The 18975-nt window shown below is 38.9% G+C and overlaps 1 protein-coding gene across 1 annotated transcript; it reads right to left on the bottom strand.

Annotated features, from left to right (window-relative positions):
* Positions 1-2769: 2769 nt before the first annotated feature.
* On the bottom strand, positions 2770-14542 carry ZFAND5 (zinc finger AN1-type containing 5). Its single transcript, XM_019736661.3, has 6 exons — positions 13366-14542; positions 8998-9157; positions 8462-8573; positions 7726-7829; positions 5148-5273; positions 2770-4421 (listed from the first exon to the last, which is right to left on the bottom strand). The coding sequence occupies exons 2-6, from the start codon at positions 9146-9148 to the stop codon at positions 4273-4275; spliced, it is 642 nt and encodes a 213-aa protein (XP_019592220.1). The 5' UTR covers positions 9149-9157; positions 13366-14542; the 3' UTR covers positions 2770-4272.
* Between the last annotated feature and the right edge of the window lie 4433 nt (positions 14543-18975).

Here is an 18975-nt window from a genome sequence, read left to right as displayed (position 1 = left end):
ACCACCAACTCAGAAATTTACAACAGTAATATGCTTAACATGTTGCTTTTACATTACTTAGACATTTGCTCATTTTCAGTTACTTGAGAAGAACTTCATTTAACAGACAGGTACAAAGAAAGTCTTACTGAAAATAATGATTCTAATCAATTTAAACTGAAAAATCTTGAGTTACAGATCTTTACCTTTTCACTGTACAACTTAATGTAACCAACCTCATTCATTCTCAAATAATTCTTTCCAAGTTTTGGAAATCATTACTCTAGGACATTAAAATTAATAGCTCAATAGAATGAAGAGACATCACAGACTGGGAGAAAATATCTGCAAAACAAATATGATAAAAGATTATTGTCCAAAGATATAGAAAGCACTCTTAAAATTCAAATAACAAATCCGATTAAAAAATGGGCCAGACTTTTCTAGACACTTCACCAAAGATACACAGATGGCAAATAGGAGTATGAAAAGATGGTCCACATTATGTCATCAGGGGAATATAAATTAACACAAGATACCATTGCACACGTTAGAATGTCCCAAATCCAGAACACTGACAACAAATGCTGGTGAAGATGAGGAGAAATAGGAACTCTCATACATAGCTGGTAGGAATTATTAGTGCAAAATGGTACAGCCATTTGGAAGTTTGGCAGTGTTACAAAACTAAACAGATTCTTACCACACAATCAAGCCATCACCCTTGGTATTTACCCTAAGAGCTGCACATTTATGTCCACACAAAACCTACACACTAATGTTTATAGCAATTTTATTCACAACTGCCGAATCTTGGAAGCAACCAAGATGTCCTTCAGTAGGTGAACAATTAAACTCTGGCACATCCAATGGACTCTCGAGCACTAAAAGAGAAATGAGCTATTAAACCATAAAGACATGGAAGAAACTTGAGAATAAGTACTAAGACTCCAGCCTTTAACAGCTACATATCGTGATTCCAACTATATGACATTGTGGAATAGACAAAATTATGGACAATAAAGAGCTGTGGTTGCCAGGAGTCAGGGTGAAGCTGTGGTGTAGGCAGAGCAGATTTTTAAGACAGTGAAAATACTGTATGGTACCTTACTGATGGATACATCACACATTTGTCCAAACCTATAGAATGTGTAACACCAACACTGAAATCTAAAAAGTGGACTTTGGCAGATGATTATGAGTCAATGTAGGTTCATCATTTTTAACGAAAGTACCCCCTTGTGAGGGATGTTGCTAGTAAGGGAGGCTCTATCTCTGTGGGGAGGGAGGGCATATGAGCAATCTGTCCTTTCCTCTCATTTTTGCTGTGAATCTAAAACTGCTCTAGTCTAATAAATTTAATAGGGAATACTTACCATGAGCCAGGCACTGTTACATCCTTTTACAGAAGCCTAGTTCCAGGGTGCATTACCCTCTTAACCACTATGCCACGCTGCTCAACAGTTCTTTCCTTTACAAGTTAATTCACACTGTGGGAAGCCCACCTCATGCTAAAACCTGAGGCTCATTTTACAGATTAAAGCCCATTGTAGAATAGATAAAAGGAGTAGCCCAAAGTCACACAGTGAATTCGTATCACTGTGTCCTGGCAAAACATTTTTGGAGGGTGTGCAAGGATATCTATAAGGACAAACATGGTATATTCTTAAAATGCTTAGTGTATTTCAATGCACATTCCAAAGTTAAAGCCCATTTTTAGTCTTGCCAGAGACACATTCAAGTTTGAATGCAAAAGTCTAGGTAGAATTGAATCTTCCTGCTTCCTTTCTCCCTAGTTGATGCTCCTGACAAATTAAATCCTTTCCAAATCTGTTCTCAATGTTTCGTATAGTAAGTGATTACAGAGATATTACAAGCCCATGTTCTCAAAGACATTTACAGACCAATGATCTCCAAGGGCCCATCATCTTCCCATCTGTCTTCTTTATCCCCCACACACCACTGATTTCAAAACCTTAAGATTTAAAATTTATCAAGCAAATGTTTTGACAGAAGCAGCACCTTGAGAAGGGAAGTAAGTCTTATTCTTGAATAAAAATTAAGTTTACTTTCTCAATACTATAATTATCAATTGTGAAGATATTCTTCAATTTCCTTCGTATTTCAGGAGATACTGTCCATATCTCATCATATGGACTTTTACACATACATATTTTCCCCATTTGAAGCAAAAGCAGCAATATCCAAAGACCTGGGACATATGACAGTGAACTAGTGTTAAGTATTTCCATTTCAAACTCTATCACTTGAGAAGCCATAGTTGTGTTCTTGGCTTCAGCTACCCTCTGGGCAAAGTCAGAACGTCACTGTTATTCCTTACTATTTATTCCACATGGCACCTGCCAAGACCAAGCCCGGGCACCCATCTCTACACAACACACAAAAAAACAAAACTATGCCTGTTTTTGTACACAAATTGTCATGCCTAAAGTATCATCTAGACAGCAAAGAAGAAAAAAGGCAGATAAGCCATAATTGTTCAAATTTCATTTCTTTCTCTTAAGTGCTAAGATTGTCTCGATCCTAAAAGTGTCTATTCATTTATTCAAAAACAAATTACCTAGTATGTACCTTACTTGAAGATGTTTCACGAAACTCACCTCATGGTTCTCACTTGAACACACTTCAGGGATGGCAATGGAAAAAAAAATTACAAAATAGCCATGCAGCCTACATATGCAACTAGAAAGTTTTCTTTGTATCCATTTTCTAATTATCCCCCTGTAGGATTTCTAACTATGGTTTAAAAACCCAATGAACAAGTGGAAGTTTCCCTCTGTACATGGCTTTTATTATTTACATAATACAATATAGCATCAATGCTGGATAGCATGATTATGTGCAATACATAAATATGAACTATCTGTACACATCTGCAGATCTAACTCCGAACTAAGGTACATAAAATTGAAAGCAAAACTGTGAATGCTTTAATAAAAGTAAAAACTAGGACTGAACACTGCAATAAATCAGAAGTAGTGCCTCGTGTACATACTTATTTACAGATGAAAACAGGCATTACCACAACACTAATCTAACTATACTCATTTATATATAAAAAACACAAGTTTCATACAGCACAGAAAACCTTCCATTATAACACAGAAGTGATATTACCAGACAAGCATCAGTGAAGTATACTGCCTCTTCTAGTTGTTATTGTACAATGCTGTAGATAATGCAGCCCATGCAATACACCCAAGAACACTAGAGTCCTACATCCAAGTACAATTAATGATAAAGCAGCCCTCTGCAAGTGGTGCTGGATACCACTAAGAAGTCTACTGCAGCCATGTTGATTATGATTTTCCATGCAGAAGGGTAGTTACATTAAGAACTGAAGTCTTTTAAAAAAAAAAAGCTTTAAACATTCTTTCTTCAACCAAAACATTCAAAAGATGCACATGAAAAATTAACTGTTCAGATACCTTTGCAACTTAAAATTCAGATGCATGTTATTCAATAGAGCCGCTGTATGTGAAAACCAAACGTAGAGTTTTAATTTCTTCTTGTAAACAAATTAATCCTAGTGCAGTTCTGTGCTACACAACATTTTTAGCAATGAGAGTAATGCAGACGTCTTCTGGTGCAGGCCAGCACAATAAGCTTCAATGGTAGCTCAAGACCCTGTTGCTTGATGGTTTTACTCTTATGATAACCAGTTGCGATGTTTACCTTTCATAGAATGTCTTATTTGACAGATTTTAGGAGAGCAATGAGCCAGGCTTACATATGGCACCAAATACTGGTTTCACGGAAAGGTCTGATCCTCTTTATAGCCTTCTTCCTGCTTCCAAAGAACATGTTGTGGAAATTAACAGGGTGAAGTTTAACTATGGTAGAAGTAGACTGCCAGTCCTTTTCTGGTGTACCATTTTTTAAAAAAATACAGGCACATAACACTAGCCAAAGATTATACCTTGATTACATTCCCAAAAGGCAGATATGCTGCAAACATGCAGAGATTTCATGTATTTTGTTTGGCACGTGGGAACTAAATTTTGTCCCATTTATCTGTATAACTCAATTTCCTGTGCAGATTTTCATCCAATTTTATTCAAGGGAGGGCATATACATTTTGTAGGGCTGTATCTATCCAATTCTGCCTGTAACAAACACCCAAACATCCTAAAATATCAATTATAAGACAGACAAGTATAAAGTAAAACTCTGGAGAACATCAAAGGAAAATGGCCATGCATCTGCTCTTTAATGTTTTCCTACGATATATTAAAATAAAAACAAAGTTTCAGTCTCTTCACAAGTAGTAATTTATATTCTCTGGATTTTTTCAGCCACAACAACTGGATTCTCTTTTCTGATTTTTGCTGCAGCTTCTGCTTTGTAATCATATGGACAGTTGTGCTTGTCAGAGTAACGGTGAAGTCCACAAAACAAATTTCCACATCGGCAGTCAAACCCTGCACACACGAGAGGAAGTAGAGTCACTTGGGAACTTGTAGTAGTTAAAACGGAAAAAAAAAAAAGCTTTAGTCACTATAGAAAAGGAACCAGACTTTCATGGCTCTTTGCAACATGAGATAAGAGTCTATCACTTTAAATTGTGAAAGAGCTTTTAAACATCCTCTGACATGTGAGAAATTCAAATAACTGTCCTTCCGTAAACTGCTGCAGATATAATACAGGGCAGAAACTCCAGGCTCTGGAATCAGACTGATCTAGAGTCAAATCCTACTCCTACCATGTTAACTGGGTAATGTTTCCTCAAGTGAAACCCAGGGAAACACAACCGTAAAGTTCTGAGATTTAAAGGAAACAAAAGGTATCTAGATTATTTTGTGCCTGGCTCAAAGTAGGTGCTTACTGTTCAGGTTCAGCTACCTTTTCCCCAGGAGAACAAAGGAAAGAATCAAAAGGGATGAATTTTTATCAGTCCAATAAAGGAAAGGAATTCACAAGGCCTGAAGTTAATAAAGGGTTTCATGTGATTAGGGAGACAAACGGAAATCAAATTCAGCTTCTTCCCCCTATCCCCCTTTCTAGTCCACACTAGAAATAGAAACTTTCTTTTCCTGAAAATCGGGCATGTTTTATGTTTAAGACCCACCAGCCCCTTAGGGAGTAACCAGGAGATCCTTGTTGAACCCTAGCCATAAAACATACATGTATAATGTGTTCTGAAATACCTGTAAGGCCAACTTTCTTTCTGCACATGAAACATCTGTTCTTCTTTGGTTTAGGTAACTCAGGAGCTTTTTCTTCACTTTGAGAAGTACTGGGCTGAGAAACTGAGGGACTGGGCTGAGTGACAACTGAAAAACAAGGGTAAAAATTAGAAATTTGTCAAAGTTTGCTGGCTGACAATTATCTAAGTAAAAAAAAATTTTTTTTTAAGAACAGTAAGAGTCTTTGTGAAAATGTTTAAGAAGCCTTTCTTAAAAACATGTACTTTAAATAGAATCTTATACTTTAATATCAGCACTTTCAAGTCTGAGAATTTCTTGCCAATTATTACCATTCGCTCCTCTAAGTTTTATAAAATGATCACTGTACTCAAATTCCTTTGAACTCATTCTTAACAGATTGTACTGAGAAACAAGATCCTAATTCTAAGTTTTTACAGAGATGTTCATATGCTCAGTTTTTCCATATTGCAAGTACCTAAATGTTAACGTCTTAATTAGGAGGGCTGTTCAAATTCATTACTACTCAGCAAATAAAGTTGCCAACTTATAAGGTACTTGACTATATAAAAAGAAATCATTTTCGTTTTACACTGACAGAAAAGACTGTTTAGATAAAACCGGCAGATTTTGACAAGTAAAACCCAAATCATTAATCACTAGTTTCAGATCCTAAAAAATTCACAATAATTATTTTGCCATTTTAAAAAGTACTTTATATTGTCTTACATAGAAAATCTAAAAGATTTTTTTAAACAGTGTCTTTTCAAAGATTAGCAAATATCTTTAGGACAATGTAAGTACTTGGGAAGTTTTGATTTTAAACTACTAAGGATTCTAAAGGCAAAACAAGAATTTTTAAAGCACAGCTTTCATTTACTTTGTGATACTTATCTAAAATGGGTATGGAATTCAGAGATATGATTTACATTAAAAAGTCTGTTTCACCTCCTTAGGACTTAAAAGTTTTAGTTCACACAAGACAGCAACAAAATTTATCACTATGAAGGTAAAATTACAGACTACTGGATTAAAACCTATGTTACTACTAGTTATTTAAAAACGAAACACCAAATTTAATTGTTTTTATAAAATTCAGCTATACCAGAAGCACTATAAACTGAGTTTTAATATTAATCCACATCCCAAGAACAGCAAACTAATGTATGCAATGCTAAAATTACTGCCTAAATAGGCCAGCAATATTCACATAAACCCAAACTTTAAAAGCAAGCCAATTTACTCTTAAAATTCTCCCCAAATTTATAACTCATTTGCATTAGTAATATATCCAGACTAACAGAATATTCCACCTATTACTTATGCTAAAAATCTACTATGACAACCTCAATATAATTTTTTCCTGATGGTATGAGGGTAAAGAATAATCTTTGGGAATAGCTGAGGAGCGGGGAGGGGTGACAGCCATTTCCTCGGCCACACCTGAAAACCCAACAGTGGTTCTTAAGAAGGGGTTAAGAAAAGAAAAACGATACAGAAAAGGCAAAGAAGCAGTGAACTACAGAATGCCTACTAAGAAATAATAAATGTGAGGACTAGCTACAGATCTAACCCAAAAGGTACTGTTCCAAGGTCAGAGTAACTTTGTGTAAAAAACAAAGAATAGAACAAAAGTCTCACATACATACATACTAATTTGGTCAGTTTTTTTCAGAAGGATGAACTCATTTCAAAATACCAAAAATGGATTCACCTGCCCAACTTAAAAATTTTCACCTAAACTTCACAAGTTAGGATTGATATAGTTCACCTATGCTTGGCTCTAAGATGTTAGCAAAAGCAAGCCTCCAAAGCAGATGACACTTATTTCCTCACAATAAAGTTTCATATTGTGTTCTATTCAGGAAATAATGAATTGATAAAAAATAAACGATATGCACCACAGAGTACATGGCTCCTTGTTGTAGGCCTAGCACAGGTCATTCAAACAAGTCCATTTTCTGGCACATTAGAGCACCTCTGGTTGCACTGCGTAAGTTAAGCAAAGATTCAAAGTCACTATCTAATGAAAACCAAAAATATCTTCCCATATTGAGTTTTAAGCTCCCACAAAATATGGGTTCCTACAGTTCAACTTGAAAGTTTATTTTAATGTTCAATATGTTCTGTTGCTTGAATATTTTCTGCAATATTGACAACATCAAGACTGAACAGTTACTGCTTTTGATTATAAAATGGTTCTTCATAGCTTTGAAATTTAATCTATAGAATTTCTAGGTTTGTGAACGATAGCTTCTCTAATGATTTAGACACGTTTAACATATGATGGTAAACCTTTTAAGTTCATTGAATTCTTAACACTTCCAGCCTCCAACTTATAAACTTTGTTGATTTGTAGGTGTGGCGTATTGGGGGGCTGGGGAGGGGAGAAAAGAAAGGAGAGAGTAAAGAGTGACTATTTTACACTCTTTAAAGATAGTGGTTCTTTCTTGGCCTGCATTTTATAGCTCTCTCTCTCTCTCTCTCTCTGGTCCTTCAATGGGAAGGAAAGAATCCCCCCACCAACCCTTTCTCATACTACCAAGTCCAGAACTGAACTAGTATGAAACAAAAAGCATACCTGGCTCTGACACCTCTGTTTTCGGGGTAGTTATTTTGTCCTCTCTTGAAATGCTCATTTCTGTCATTTGCTGAGTTACAGGCAAGGCAGCCACAGGCACATTTCTATTTGAGTTCAAGCAAACATTTTTAAAGATGTTAAGGGTACTTCTTTGTGAGATAAGTTGTCAGTTCAACTTTATATATTATTTCCAACATGATGAAATGGAGCTAAATAATCTAAAATTTTAAAAAGATATTGGATGCCCAGCACAAATGGTTGAGAATGAAGAAAGCAATGTAATAAATGGCTCATCAATTCAAGGCTGCATATCTGTATAGGTCACTTTTTTTATAGCCAACTAGGATTTTTAAGCTGTGCCTGTAATTTGTTTAAGGGCAAAAGGGGTCAGTTTTGCCAAAATGCCTGTGTGGCATTACAGTACAGTCTGTGGAGCCGCTCTCTTTACAATCCCTAAACCTCAATTATAAGTAAATAAAAGCACAGCATTCTCAACACAGCATCTTTGAGGGTGTTATGGAGCGCATTACGGTATGTATCTTTACTCAATGACCTACAAGATCACATATGAAGATACTGAAATCCCTGACTGTGCAACTCATACAAAACCAAGGGCATCTGATATATTAATATCCTTATTATATAGTAACATTCATAATTATAATTGTATAGATAGCACAGATATTTTTATTTCCTTCTTGTGTTATCATAAAAACCCTGAAATGCTCAATCTTACCTTGATTTTTCAGATGTGCTGCCAGCAGCACCTTCACAGTTGTTTAAACTAGCTTCTGCTCTTTGTACAGATGCAGAATCTGAGGTAGGACTGTTGGAACCACTAGTTGTCCCTATTTAAAAAAAGGATTTGTGAGAAACAAAGCAATACTACACTTAGTATCAAGACCAGTAAGTAACAAATACTTGCATTTAACTAGGTTAGTGATCTAAGCACTTGCACTGTGCTGCAGAATCCTATACTTAAGCGAGTATCCAAACAAAAATATGCATTAAAAAGTCATATCCAGTGAATATAAGTATGAAACAAAACCTCAAAAAGTAAAATGAAAAAGCTAAAAGATGTTTGTAGATAGTCATTCATTTCTGATGTAGTTATGCCAAGTACTTGGGCTGTTGCTTTAATTTCAAGCTTTTCTCAGGTCTTCTCTCCTTGGGCTTTCAGCATTGATTCTCTCAGTCTTAGCCCCCAATTCTTGGCTCTATGTTTTCTGTTCACCAGTTCTTCAAACCGGTTTTTCCTCGGAAACAACTTACCCATTGGGCTCATTCTGCCACTATTCTGCTGCCTCTGAAGATGTTCTTTATAGCAAACAGAACACATTCCATTTGTTCTAGGATTTCCATAAAAGCCACATCCTGTACTACACAGCATGGGCCCTGGGGTCTGGTTAGTCTCCTGAGCCATATTTTTCTGCTATAAAAAAAAACAAAAAACAAAATTTTAGAAACTAACATGCAACCAAAATAAAACCACTAAATTAGTATGATGGTCACCAGCATACCTTTGTTACTCTAAACACCAAGTCTGTTTCTAAACAAAGGCCCATTATGAATATTTCGTTGCCTTTATAAAACAAAGGCGATGAAAGGAATTGTGTTTTAGCTTGACAAAACATTCTTTAGGACAAAAAATTCTACCATTAAACACTAAAATGTATTATTGCACCTGTCACTATTGTTTTAATTTCTGAACAGGTCACTCTGCCTGATATCAGAATTATGTTTAAATAAATTTGGGCAATTGATATCTTTAAAGTCACTTTCTGCTCTCCTGCACATTAGTTACAAATATATTAAACGGAACTTGCAAATGGAAAAAAACCCTACAATAATCATAATTAGTGACTCTGGAGCTCTATTAGTGGTTCTTTTAACTGGATGTATATTTGATGTAGCTCTAAAACTTTCTTAAAACTAATACCCGAACATACTTGGGTCCCACTAGTAATTCAACAATTCTGTTATGGGGCAGAGCATCTGTGCTTTTAAAACGTTGCAACACCTTTATAGCCCACTGAAGAGAGAGGGCTGGTATAGATCATCTAGCCTTTCCTATTACCTTGGTACCAACAAGTGAAGCTCTTTAAGAATTCAGGGGTCAGCTGCTTAAGCTTTTATGTTCTACATTTGAGGGGTGAAATCTGGGTCTGAGAACTTTCAAGTCAGTGTCTAGAAACCTGTAAAGCAAAAATTATCAGCCATAGATTTCTCACCCAAAGGCTCTCTCTATTAAACTTTTAACAAGCGCTTCTCTTCCTCATACCAGAAAATGAAACCATTTTAAGCTCTATTTCAATACAAGAAAGCAAAGCAATATAAATCCACAACCTTTAGTAATGGTTAATATTTAATGCTAGGCTACCAGAAAGAACTTCATACAGCAAGAATACTCTTCCTTTTCCAGAGCCTTGTTAAAATTAGCACAAACATAGTAATAGGTTGCTAAATTTCTAAATTTTCCTCTGAGTTAAGAGAAAATACACATTTAAGAAAAATGTGAGGGTTTCCATGTCATCTTAAAATATGTATGAATGTACAAAAGCATATTTGAGAGTATTTTATCAAAATATCATTTGCTCTAACTTGTGGTCACTGTCATTTAAATGTACCTTAATTTTGATAATGGAGGTCAGTTACGATTTATTAAGTTGTTAACATTTCAAGTAAGTGCAGGAAAAGTACTTCAAGCTAGAGCTTGTCATCTTCTGGAATTTTATATAGCCTTTTCCAGCTACCACACATAGAATACACTCTTTAGTGAGTTATTAAAAACAATGTTGTAGCAAATATTAGCAATTTTTATTAATAAAATTATAAAAAGGATGGAAGAAGACTAATCAATTTTGACCTGGCCAGAATCCTGACAATTATTCCCCAGTTAAATGACAGTAATCTTTACTTTTGTTAGCAAAAAAGGCACCATTTTCAAGCTTGAACATATTTCAAGCTTATCGAGCTTGTATGGAGTGACCAAGATCCACAACCTTAAACAGTACTAATTTAGCTGACACTGTCTCTTTAAATAGTAAGTGGAATTTAGCTGACTCATTTTAGAGCAGAGTAGTGTAAACATTTCAAAATCACTTATAAAGTTTATTAATAAACACTTTCAGCTGGGTTTTTAAAAATTTGAGCATACGTGCAAAAAGTGCTTCAAATAATACATTATGTATTTATTTGCATACCCACAAAGCAAAGTATGTAAATCTTTACCCTGAACAAAAAGTTGGGCCATTCCCTGATTGAACCCTGCTTAAGAATTATGCTAGCTCACACTTTCTATACCAACTTCCAGTGTCATTTGACAGTAACTTTAAAAGCAAATGAGCCAACCAACATTATTAACATTAACCTAATTCTTAAAATCTTGTTTTATGTAAATTAAATGGGCGAGTTCTTTCTCTTCCAATGATTCACCCACTTCGACATGCACAGTACTCCTTCCTTCTTCAGAAAACACATCTACCTTCAAATCACTATCAACAGCCTTCAACTGAGACACCAGGCCTTTATTCTTTTACATCGCTACTCATCTTGCAGATTGCCTTGCACCCTAGAAAGCCAGCTTTTAAATGCCATTACATGTGCACAGCTTGCCTTAATATTTCTCAGAAGCTTAGATCACATGGGCCAGGGCTTCAGCCTGTCACAAGGCTGCAATGTGACAGGCTGAGCTGGATGGAGGCTCTCACATAAAGCCTAGTCAACAGGGGCCTCTGAAATCAGCTTCTATTTATATCCCAGAGCTTGCCAACTCCTACACAACCACAAGAACGAAGGATGCGGCCTTCATGCATTTAATATATGAAGAAAATAAGACAGAAAGATGCCATTAAAGCTGTTACAGTTTTTTCAAATGTAGGGAGGGTTAGAGAACAATCTCAAATTCAATCTAGAAGATGCAAGCTTCATTAATTACTCATAAAGGCAAAATGGTCAGGGCTGTTTATAAAAACCAAGCACAGTAGAGAGCATCAAGACAGGAAGAATCCTCATGTTTAGTGGCAATTTTTTTTTTTTTTGGGGGGGGGGTACGGGTGGGAGTTGCCCGTAGGTACTGTGGTTCTTTACTACTTGGCAGTATTTTGGAAACATGCAGTACCATTACTATTCAGCACTTTTAAAGTTGATAGAAACTTGAGCATTCAAGTGCCAGCTCTATCAGGTATAGGTGAAATGTTTATTTTTATAGTTTTGGTTTCCTAATTCATAGCTTAAAAAACAAAATGAAACAAAAAACAAAACCCTGGGCATGCACTGAAAAATTCTCCAGCCTCAAATATAATAAAAAAAGGCTTTTTACGCCTATGGGATTTAGTTATTCCAGGTGTACACAATGTTTAAAGATATTTAGAATGCCCACTCACCTGGAGTTGATACCCGAGTTCTAGCCTCTAATCTACCTCTAACTAAACGAGTGACCTTGGGTAAGTCCTTACTCTCCATATCTCAGTTCCCCCTGCCAAATGGAGATTAGTGTGATTTTTCAAAAGCTCCTTTCCAGGCTTAATAACAGGCCTGATGGAAAATAGGGAAAAACAAAACAACAAATCCCTCTTGGTGTACCTTTAAGAAAAAACTTAAAAGATAAAATTGCAATTATTTTTACTAATTCAAATTGTTCTGAAATCCTACTTTTTAGAAATGAGTAAAATGAAAATCATTTAGTTTTTTTTAAAGCCTGTAAATTACCTGAAAACCAGGTTTAGAAAGAGGGGCTCTGTAACCTATATACTAGTTTACACTAGTGTGTCCTTAGACCAGATTCTCAGGACGTATTCAATCAATAAAGATAACCCGGGCCTTTCCCCCAAACAGCTCCAAGGAATGAGCTGAAAGAGGGCAAAGAATTTCACGTTCATCAGCCTAAATGCACGAAACAAAGGGCAAGGTGTTCCATTTCTTTTATGAAAGAGATCTTGGGCAAGAAAAGCAGCGACATTGGGAAAACTAAAACATGACGACAGAGAAGCACCCCTCACCCACGTCCCAGGTAATTTTAGAACAAGTCCGGGTCCCACTGGTCCCCCAATCCTATTCTCGTGCCCCGCGCCAAGCACAGGCCTCACTCTGGAAAGCCCAACAGGGCCTTCTCCAAAAACCACTGAGTCATGCATAACAGCAGATCCGCAGGACAGGCCAGCCCCTCACTCTGCCGTCCCTGCGTCGACCCCCGGCCCTGAACGGCTTCCGGAGGAGGAGGTGGGAGAGCTGGGGGGTGCGGCAGGCGGGGGCCGGGGGTGCGGCCGCCGCCACCGCCTCTTTGTCTCTATGGGTTGAGCTGCCCACGCCGGGCACCGCCGCCGAGGGCGGGCGGGACCAACGCGAGGCAGACCCGGGGCCCGAAGCCCGGAGGCCGCACGAGGGGTATTGTTTCCCTGACTGTGCTTGAGCGAGTGAGCCGGGGCGCAGGGAGCCGGGCCTCGGGCCACGACGACAGGATGACGCCTCCGTCTTTGTGCTTCCTGAGCTGGCGGGCTGGCTCCCCTCCCCCGGACGCTGCCATCCGCGGCCCGCTCGGGCTTCGCCTAAGTTCCCTGCCGATCAGGTCCCCCCCCCCATTCCCACCCCCCGACCCAGCACGAGCAGTCAGGCACCCGCCCCCAGCTTCCCACCACTTACCGTGCGTGGGCTGGAGTGCAGAAGTCAGGCTTGCGCGCGACGCCGGCGCGGTGGGACCGAGCCGAGGCCTGGGGATGAGCTAGCCCGACGCCCTGGAGTCGCCGCCGCGGGCGGGAAGCAGGTAGGAGCCTCGGGCGAGGGTGGTGCTACCTCCGCCGCCGCGGGGTACTTCTTTGTTCCTGCAGCAGCACCAAGCGTGGCCTGGACACGCCGGAGCTCGGGAAGTGGGAGGAGGGAAGCGAGGGGGGGCAGAGGAGGAGGCGGAGGGAGGACCGGAGGCCGCGGAGGCTAACGCTGCTTGGGGCGCTTGCCGTCGTCGCCTCACGTCTCCGCCGGCGGCGGGTAAGGCCGAGTCCGAGGGCAAATGGGGCGCGCGCAGCGAGGGCTGGGCGCCGCGAGGACCCGCTGATGGCGCTCTCCGTCGCTTCTGCCACCGCTGATGAGGCTGCGTGGCTCCCAGGAACAAGCGAGCTCCTAATAGAAAAGCAGACAGGTCCGCGGTCCGCCGACTGACGCTTCCTCTCCGCTCGGCGCCTGGACAGTGAAGGAGGAGAGGGGGCGGGGTCTGTGCGTCAGCGAAAACCCCTACGGCGGCGGTGGGGAGCGCGGTGACGTCCCCTGCCCGACGCCCCGCCCCCGCCCCCAGTCACCAGGTCCGAGAGGCGGGGCGGAGTGTGACCGCGCTGCCATCTCACGGAGCCGAGTCACTGGCCCGGCTCCGGCCCTAGGGTGGAGCTGGAAAGAGCGAGTCTTGCGGAGGATGCGTTTCTATTTTTAACCTGATTGTGGGCCCTCGGCCTCCCTCCTTCCGATTTTCTCACTCATGCTCGCTTTTCGCCATCTGAGTTCTCACGCTTTGTCTGGAGCCCTTTCATCCTTACTCTTCTAACCACCCCGTTCCCACCTCTCAAGAATGACAAGGATTCGCCTCGAGTAGAAGAAAAAGAACTTCCTTATAGCTTCTGGGTGTTTTAGTCTGCTCATGAGGCCTCCCCCTTCCCCGCCCCCCACCCCACTCCCTTCCACCCCGTTTCGGTTCCAAAGTCTAGCCTGAGCATTGCCCTGAAGCCACCCGGAAGGAGCTGGGCAGGCGGCGCTCGCTCAAGGTCACGGGTGGTGATGCAGTCTGGAAACTCGGCTCTAGCTGCTAGTCCCTCGGCCCTGGCGTCGCTGTTCTGAACAAACTGTTTTTTTGGCCAGCCTGTAAAATCCCTAGAAATTGACTATTCCAGCAAAGCGTCGTAAACTGGGAAAGCACCAAATGTTCTACTCAAGAAATGGAGTTAAGGGACAAACAAGCTAGACCTGAGGCGGATATCAGAAAGGAGACGTTGCAGGAGGAAGTTCAACAGAGGGAAGGTATTACTATGTAGGCAGGCAATTCAGAAATGAAGCACAGGGCTCGACTAGTTTGTAATAGTTAACTCGAAACACTGAATCTTTTCAAAGCACCCCGCAAAAAACAACAACAACAAAAAAAAACACCCACTTCCAGCTGACCTCTCCACGTGATTTTAGTTTAACTCAAACGAACAAAATTACTAAGAAAGGAATTACGAAATTTTCTAGTAAACAATGGCCTAATGAATAAATGGAAATGATATTTAGGGCTTATATTAGCCACCATTAAGAATGGAGTGAGAGGTCCCTTCCGTGTTTCCCAAACTTGCTGATCAGAAAAATCACCTGTGATAATTTAAACGCTCCCTAGGCCTCTCCCTTGAAGATGGTTTTTGTATGGGGGTGGAGCTCAGGAACTTGTATTTTAAGTAATGCTTTATAATTTTGTGTATTTGAGAGACCCTGTCCTCATTCCCTGTGCTAAAATTTCCAAATCAAACAGTTCCCTGCCACAGTAAGCAGAATACTTAGAACATAACTGACCATTTAGGGTTATTGCTGTGGTCAATTAATGTATTAGAAATGGTAAGTAGTTTCATTTCTAGGTCCTAGGACCATTGGGATTTATTTCCTTAAATGAGTAGACAAATAGTAAAAACAAAGTAGCTACCTTTGCAGACCATTTTTGGTGCTAAGTATTTTCCATTTAGGGTCTCATTTAATCCTCATAGCAATTCACTGAGATAGGTACTATTATATCCATTTTTACAAATACGGGAATAACGACTAAGGAAGATAAATTACTTGCTTGAGGACTGAAGGACAGGAAAGCTATGGAAGTGATTCTTTCTGAGGACAAAAATAACTTGGAGATTTTCCCCCACAGAATTTTAAAAAGTTATACAAGATAATTCCTGAAGAAGCATAATTGAAAAAAAAAGAAAACAAAAACTAAGTAACAAGGCAAGCTGATTATTTAATAATGTACTGCATAAAATATGTTATGTAGCACCTTCTGATAATTTATCTTCTCTACCAACCATTTATAATTTCCTCAATGAGACGGTTACAACCAAGAATGTGGTTGGCAGTGAACCTGGTTTTAGAAAGATTCCAGTCCAGCAACTACCCTAATCATTCTCCAAGGATAGGCCCCAGACCAGCAACATCAGCATCACCTCGGCACCTGTTAGAAATACAAATTCTCAGTTCCCCACACCAGACATATGGAATCACAAACTCTGGAGGTTGGTCAAGCTATCCCTGTTTTAATAAGTCTTCCATGTGATTCTGATGCATGCTTATGTTTGAGAACCACTGACTTACCCTTACCATGCCATAAGGCAATCTCTCTCTCAGATGCTCACACCGTGTAAAGTGAAAAGGTTGGGGGCGGCCAGTTAGCTCAGCTGTTAAGAGCGCGGTGCTCTTAACAACAAGGTTGCAGGTCCAATCCCTGTATGGGCTACTATGAGCGGCACTCTCCACAACTAGATTGAAACAACTACTTGACTTGGAGCTGATGGGTCCTGGGAGAAAACACTTTAAAAAAAAGGTGAAAAGGTTAAAAAAAATTTTCTCATATTAATGGTTAACAGATTATGGGATAAGCTTCTATGGAGTTTTTTGTTTTTGTTTTTGTTTTGCTTTTTGGTGTTCTAAATTTTCAGTTGGACTCTAAAGACAAACTATAAAACACAAAATAATAATAGGATGCTTTTAATATAATATGCAAAAGGACTGTCATTCTATGATCATCTGAGAAGGTCGAAACCAACCTCTGTAAAAAAAAAATAACAGGGAAAGTGGGGTGTACTTAAATGTGGTGTTCTCAATTAATTGTTCAAAAACACTGTAGAATTTCATCATGTGGGTGAAAAAAGAGTTCTATGGAAAGTAAAACCACAGGGTGATCTGATCTTAAATTCCTAATGGGGCAGGTTATAGTGGGTAGTCACGTGCCAGGCATGTAACTTTTTAAATAAAAGGTTTATCTTTGCCTTAAAAAAGCTGTCCATTGTTTTTCTGCATCTAGGTTAACACACCTTTGAAATAAGGGTAACCACCCTCAAAAAAGCACGTAATCTTGTTAACTACTCTATTGTCCAATCCCCGTTTTGCTTTCCCCACCTTCATATAATCTTATGTTCCTTCCTAAATTCAAATGTGTAAAAGAAACTGCAAAAGTGTAATTTTCTGAAGCATTTGAAATCTTATATTCCAGATATTGTTGTCAGTTTGGCTCAAATAAAATCTTATAAAATTTTTTTACAGGTTTGGATGTTCTTAGATCGACAATTCCCTGGGACATACCAAGTAGTTGATATTGATCCATTCCTCAGTACTCCTTGAAAATAATAACTCATTATTATTATTATTATTATTATTTTCCATAAAAGTGTTTTGCACACTTAATTACATTCTAGGGACCCACTGAACTGGGTGTTAAAATATACATTGGTGGGAAAAATTGATCTTACCCTTATTCTCATGGATCTTACTGTCGTGTTGGGGAGAAAGACATTAATATTATTGTACAAATATATAATTGTGAACTGGTAAATATTTGCAAGAAAGGTACAGAATGCTATGGAAACATGTAACTAATGCTAATGGATACTGAAAACTCACCCAGGTCTGAGTTCCATGACCAGTCATCCCCAAGGCCAGTGGAACCAGGCTTGTTTCTTTAAAGCAGTGAACTGTAGTAAACTGGCATGTCTTTTGAGAAAGGTGGAACAGTTTATATTCTGTTTAAGAATTCAGGCAAAGTCATTACAGGTTCACTTACATTTTTCTTTGTAATCTAGGGATGGGCCAAAAAGGGGGCTAAGGGTTGGAGAAGAACAAATAGAGTTAAATTTCTTAGAAAGTAGAAACTGACATCCTTGAAAAATAGCAATAAAAGTTATTAGTCCACTGTAAAATATAAAAGACCTGGAGTTATTTTAACTTAGCATTTAACTTTCCATTATGGAGACAAGACTTGCTGCTATGGCATTATTGTAATCCCCTGTCATGGGTAACTTCATTTTCTCCAAGTGCTTGAGTAGATCTATGTGAAGCACAAAGTCTTTACTGGGGTTTAAAAAACTAGTGGGTGTCATGTGTTGTTCACATACTGCCCTTCCTCCGTTTCCTTCTTCAGTGTCTTCCCCCAGATCAAGGTAAAGAGACTCAACTGTATTTTTTTTTTTTTTTTTTTTTTAAGGAGGGCACAGCTATCAGTGGCCCAGGCGAGGATTGAACCCGCAACCGTGGTGTTATTAGCACCATGCTCTAACCAACTGAGCTAACCAGCCATCGCTCAACTGTATTTTTATTATTTTCAAAATGACTGACTGAAAGGATTACACTATTGTATTTAAAGCAAATCGTAATTAAAAAATTAAAAAATAACATACCATTATTTATTTTTTCTTTTTAATAATTAAATAATAATTAAACTATAAGGGAATCCAATAATAGGTTGTTTATAGTCCCAGATCAAAAAGTGGTTGGCTGAATTATTTTTCCCCAAAGAATTAATAAAGGAAGTAGCAATTTAATTACTGTGTAAACCTTATGGTAATTCTAAAGCCATACTTGTTTTCAATGAAAACAATTTGGTTAAAGAGTCTTCAAATAAAATGGCATGGATATTTCACCTGATTAGAGAAGACTTTCAGACAAAATCCAGATACTGTCAATATAGCCATAAGCAATTTTTAAGACTATTTAAATGAACAAAAACCTTTATTATTTTATGTAAATCAAATACTTATAAAGTGAAGGAAATTGGTGAATTAATATGTATATATGTTTTGCTGTCGATATTACCTTTTAAGACACAAGGTACTATGTGTTCAAGAACTTTAAGAAATCTTTGTGACTGAACAAACCAGGTGTAAATGTTAAGTATGTATTTTCTGAATCCCAGTGGTTAGCTCTGGGATTGACTCGAAAACACCACTTTGTAGTATATCATTATTTGGGTGCATGGTGGTGAGCAGGCCAGAAAGAATAAGGAACGAGGTCTGTGATTCGGCAAGAGCCCAGCAACTGAAGTCCAATGCTCTCTTGCGCGGATAGGAGGATGGATGGTCCAAACCAGTCTCCCCCAGTTTTCCCAATATCAGAGAAGAGGAGATAATTGCTTTGTTAGCTGCTGCAGGTGGAGACCTGGAGATCACCTGGTGCAGTGATCCTAATAGAGAGAGGTGCTGATACGCCAGGTGCATCTGGCTTCTCTTCTAGTATAGTTCCCTTCAAAAAGACTTCCCTTTCCCC

The sequence above is a fragment of the Rhinolophus sinicus genome, chromosome 16 (genome assembly GCF_057876585.1).
Source record: "Rhinolophus sinicus isolate RSI-liver-muscle chromosome 16, RSI-T2T, whole genome shotgun sequence".
NCBI lineage: Eukaryota > Metazoa > Chordata > Mammalia > Chiroptera > Rhinolophidae > Rhinolophus > Rhinolophus sinicus.
This window is presented reverse-complemented; position numbering and strand designations above follow the sequence as displayed.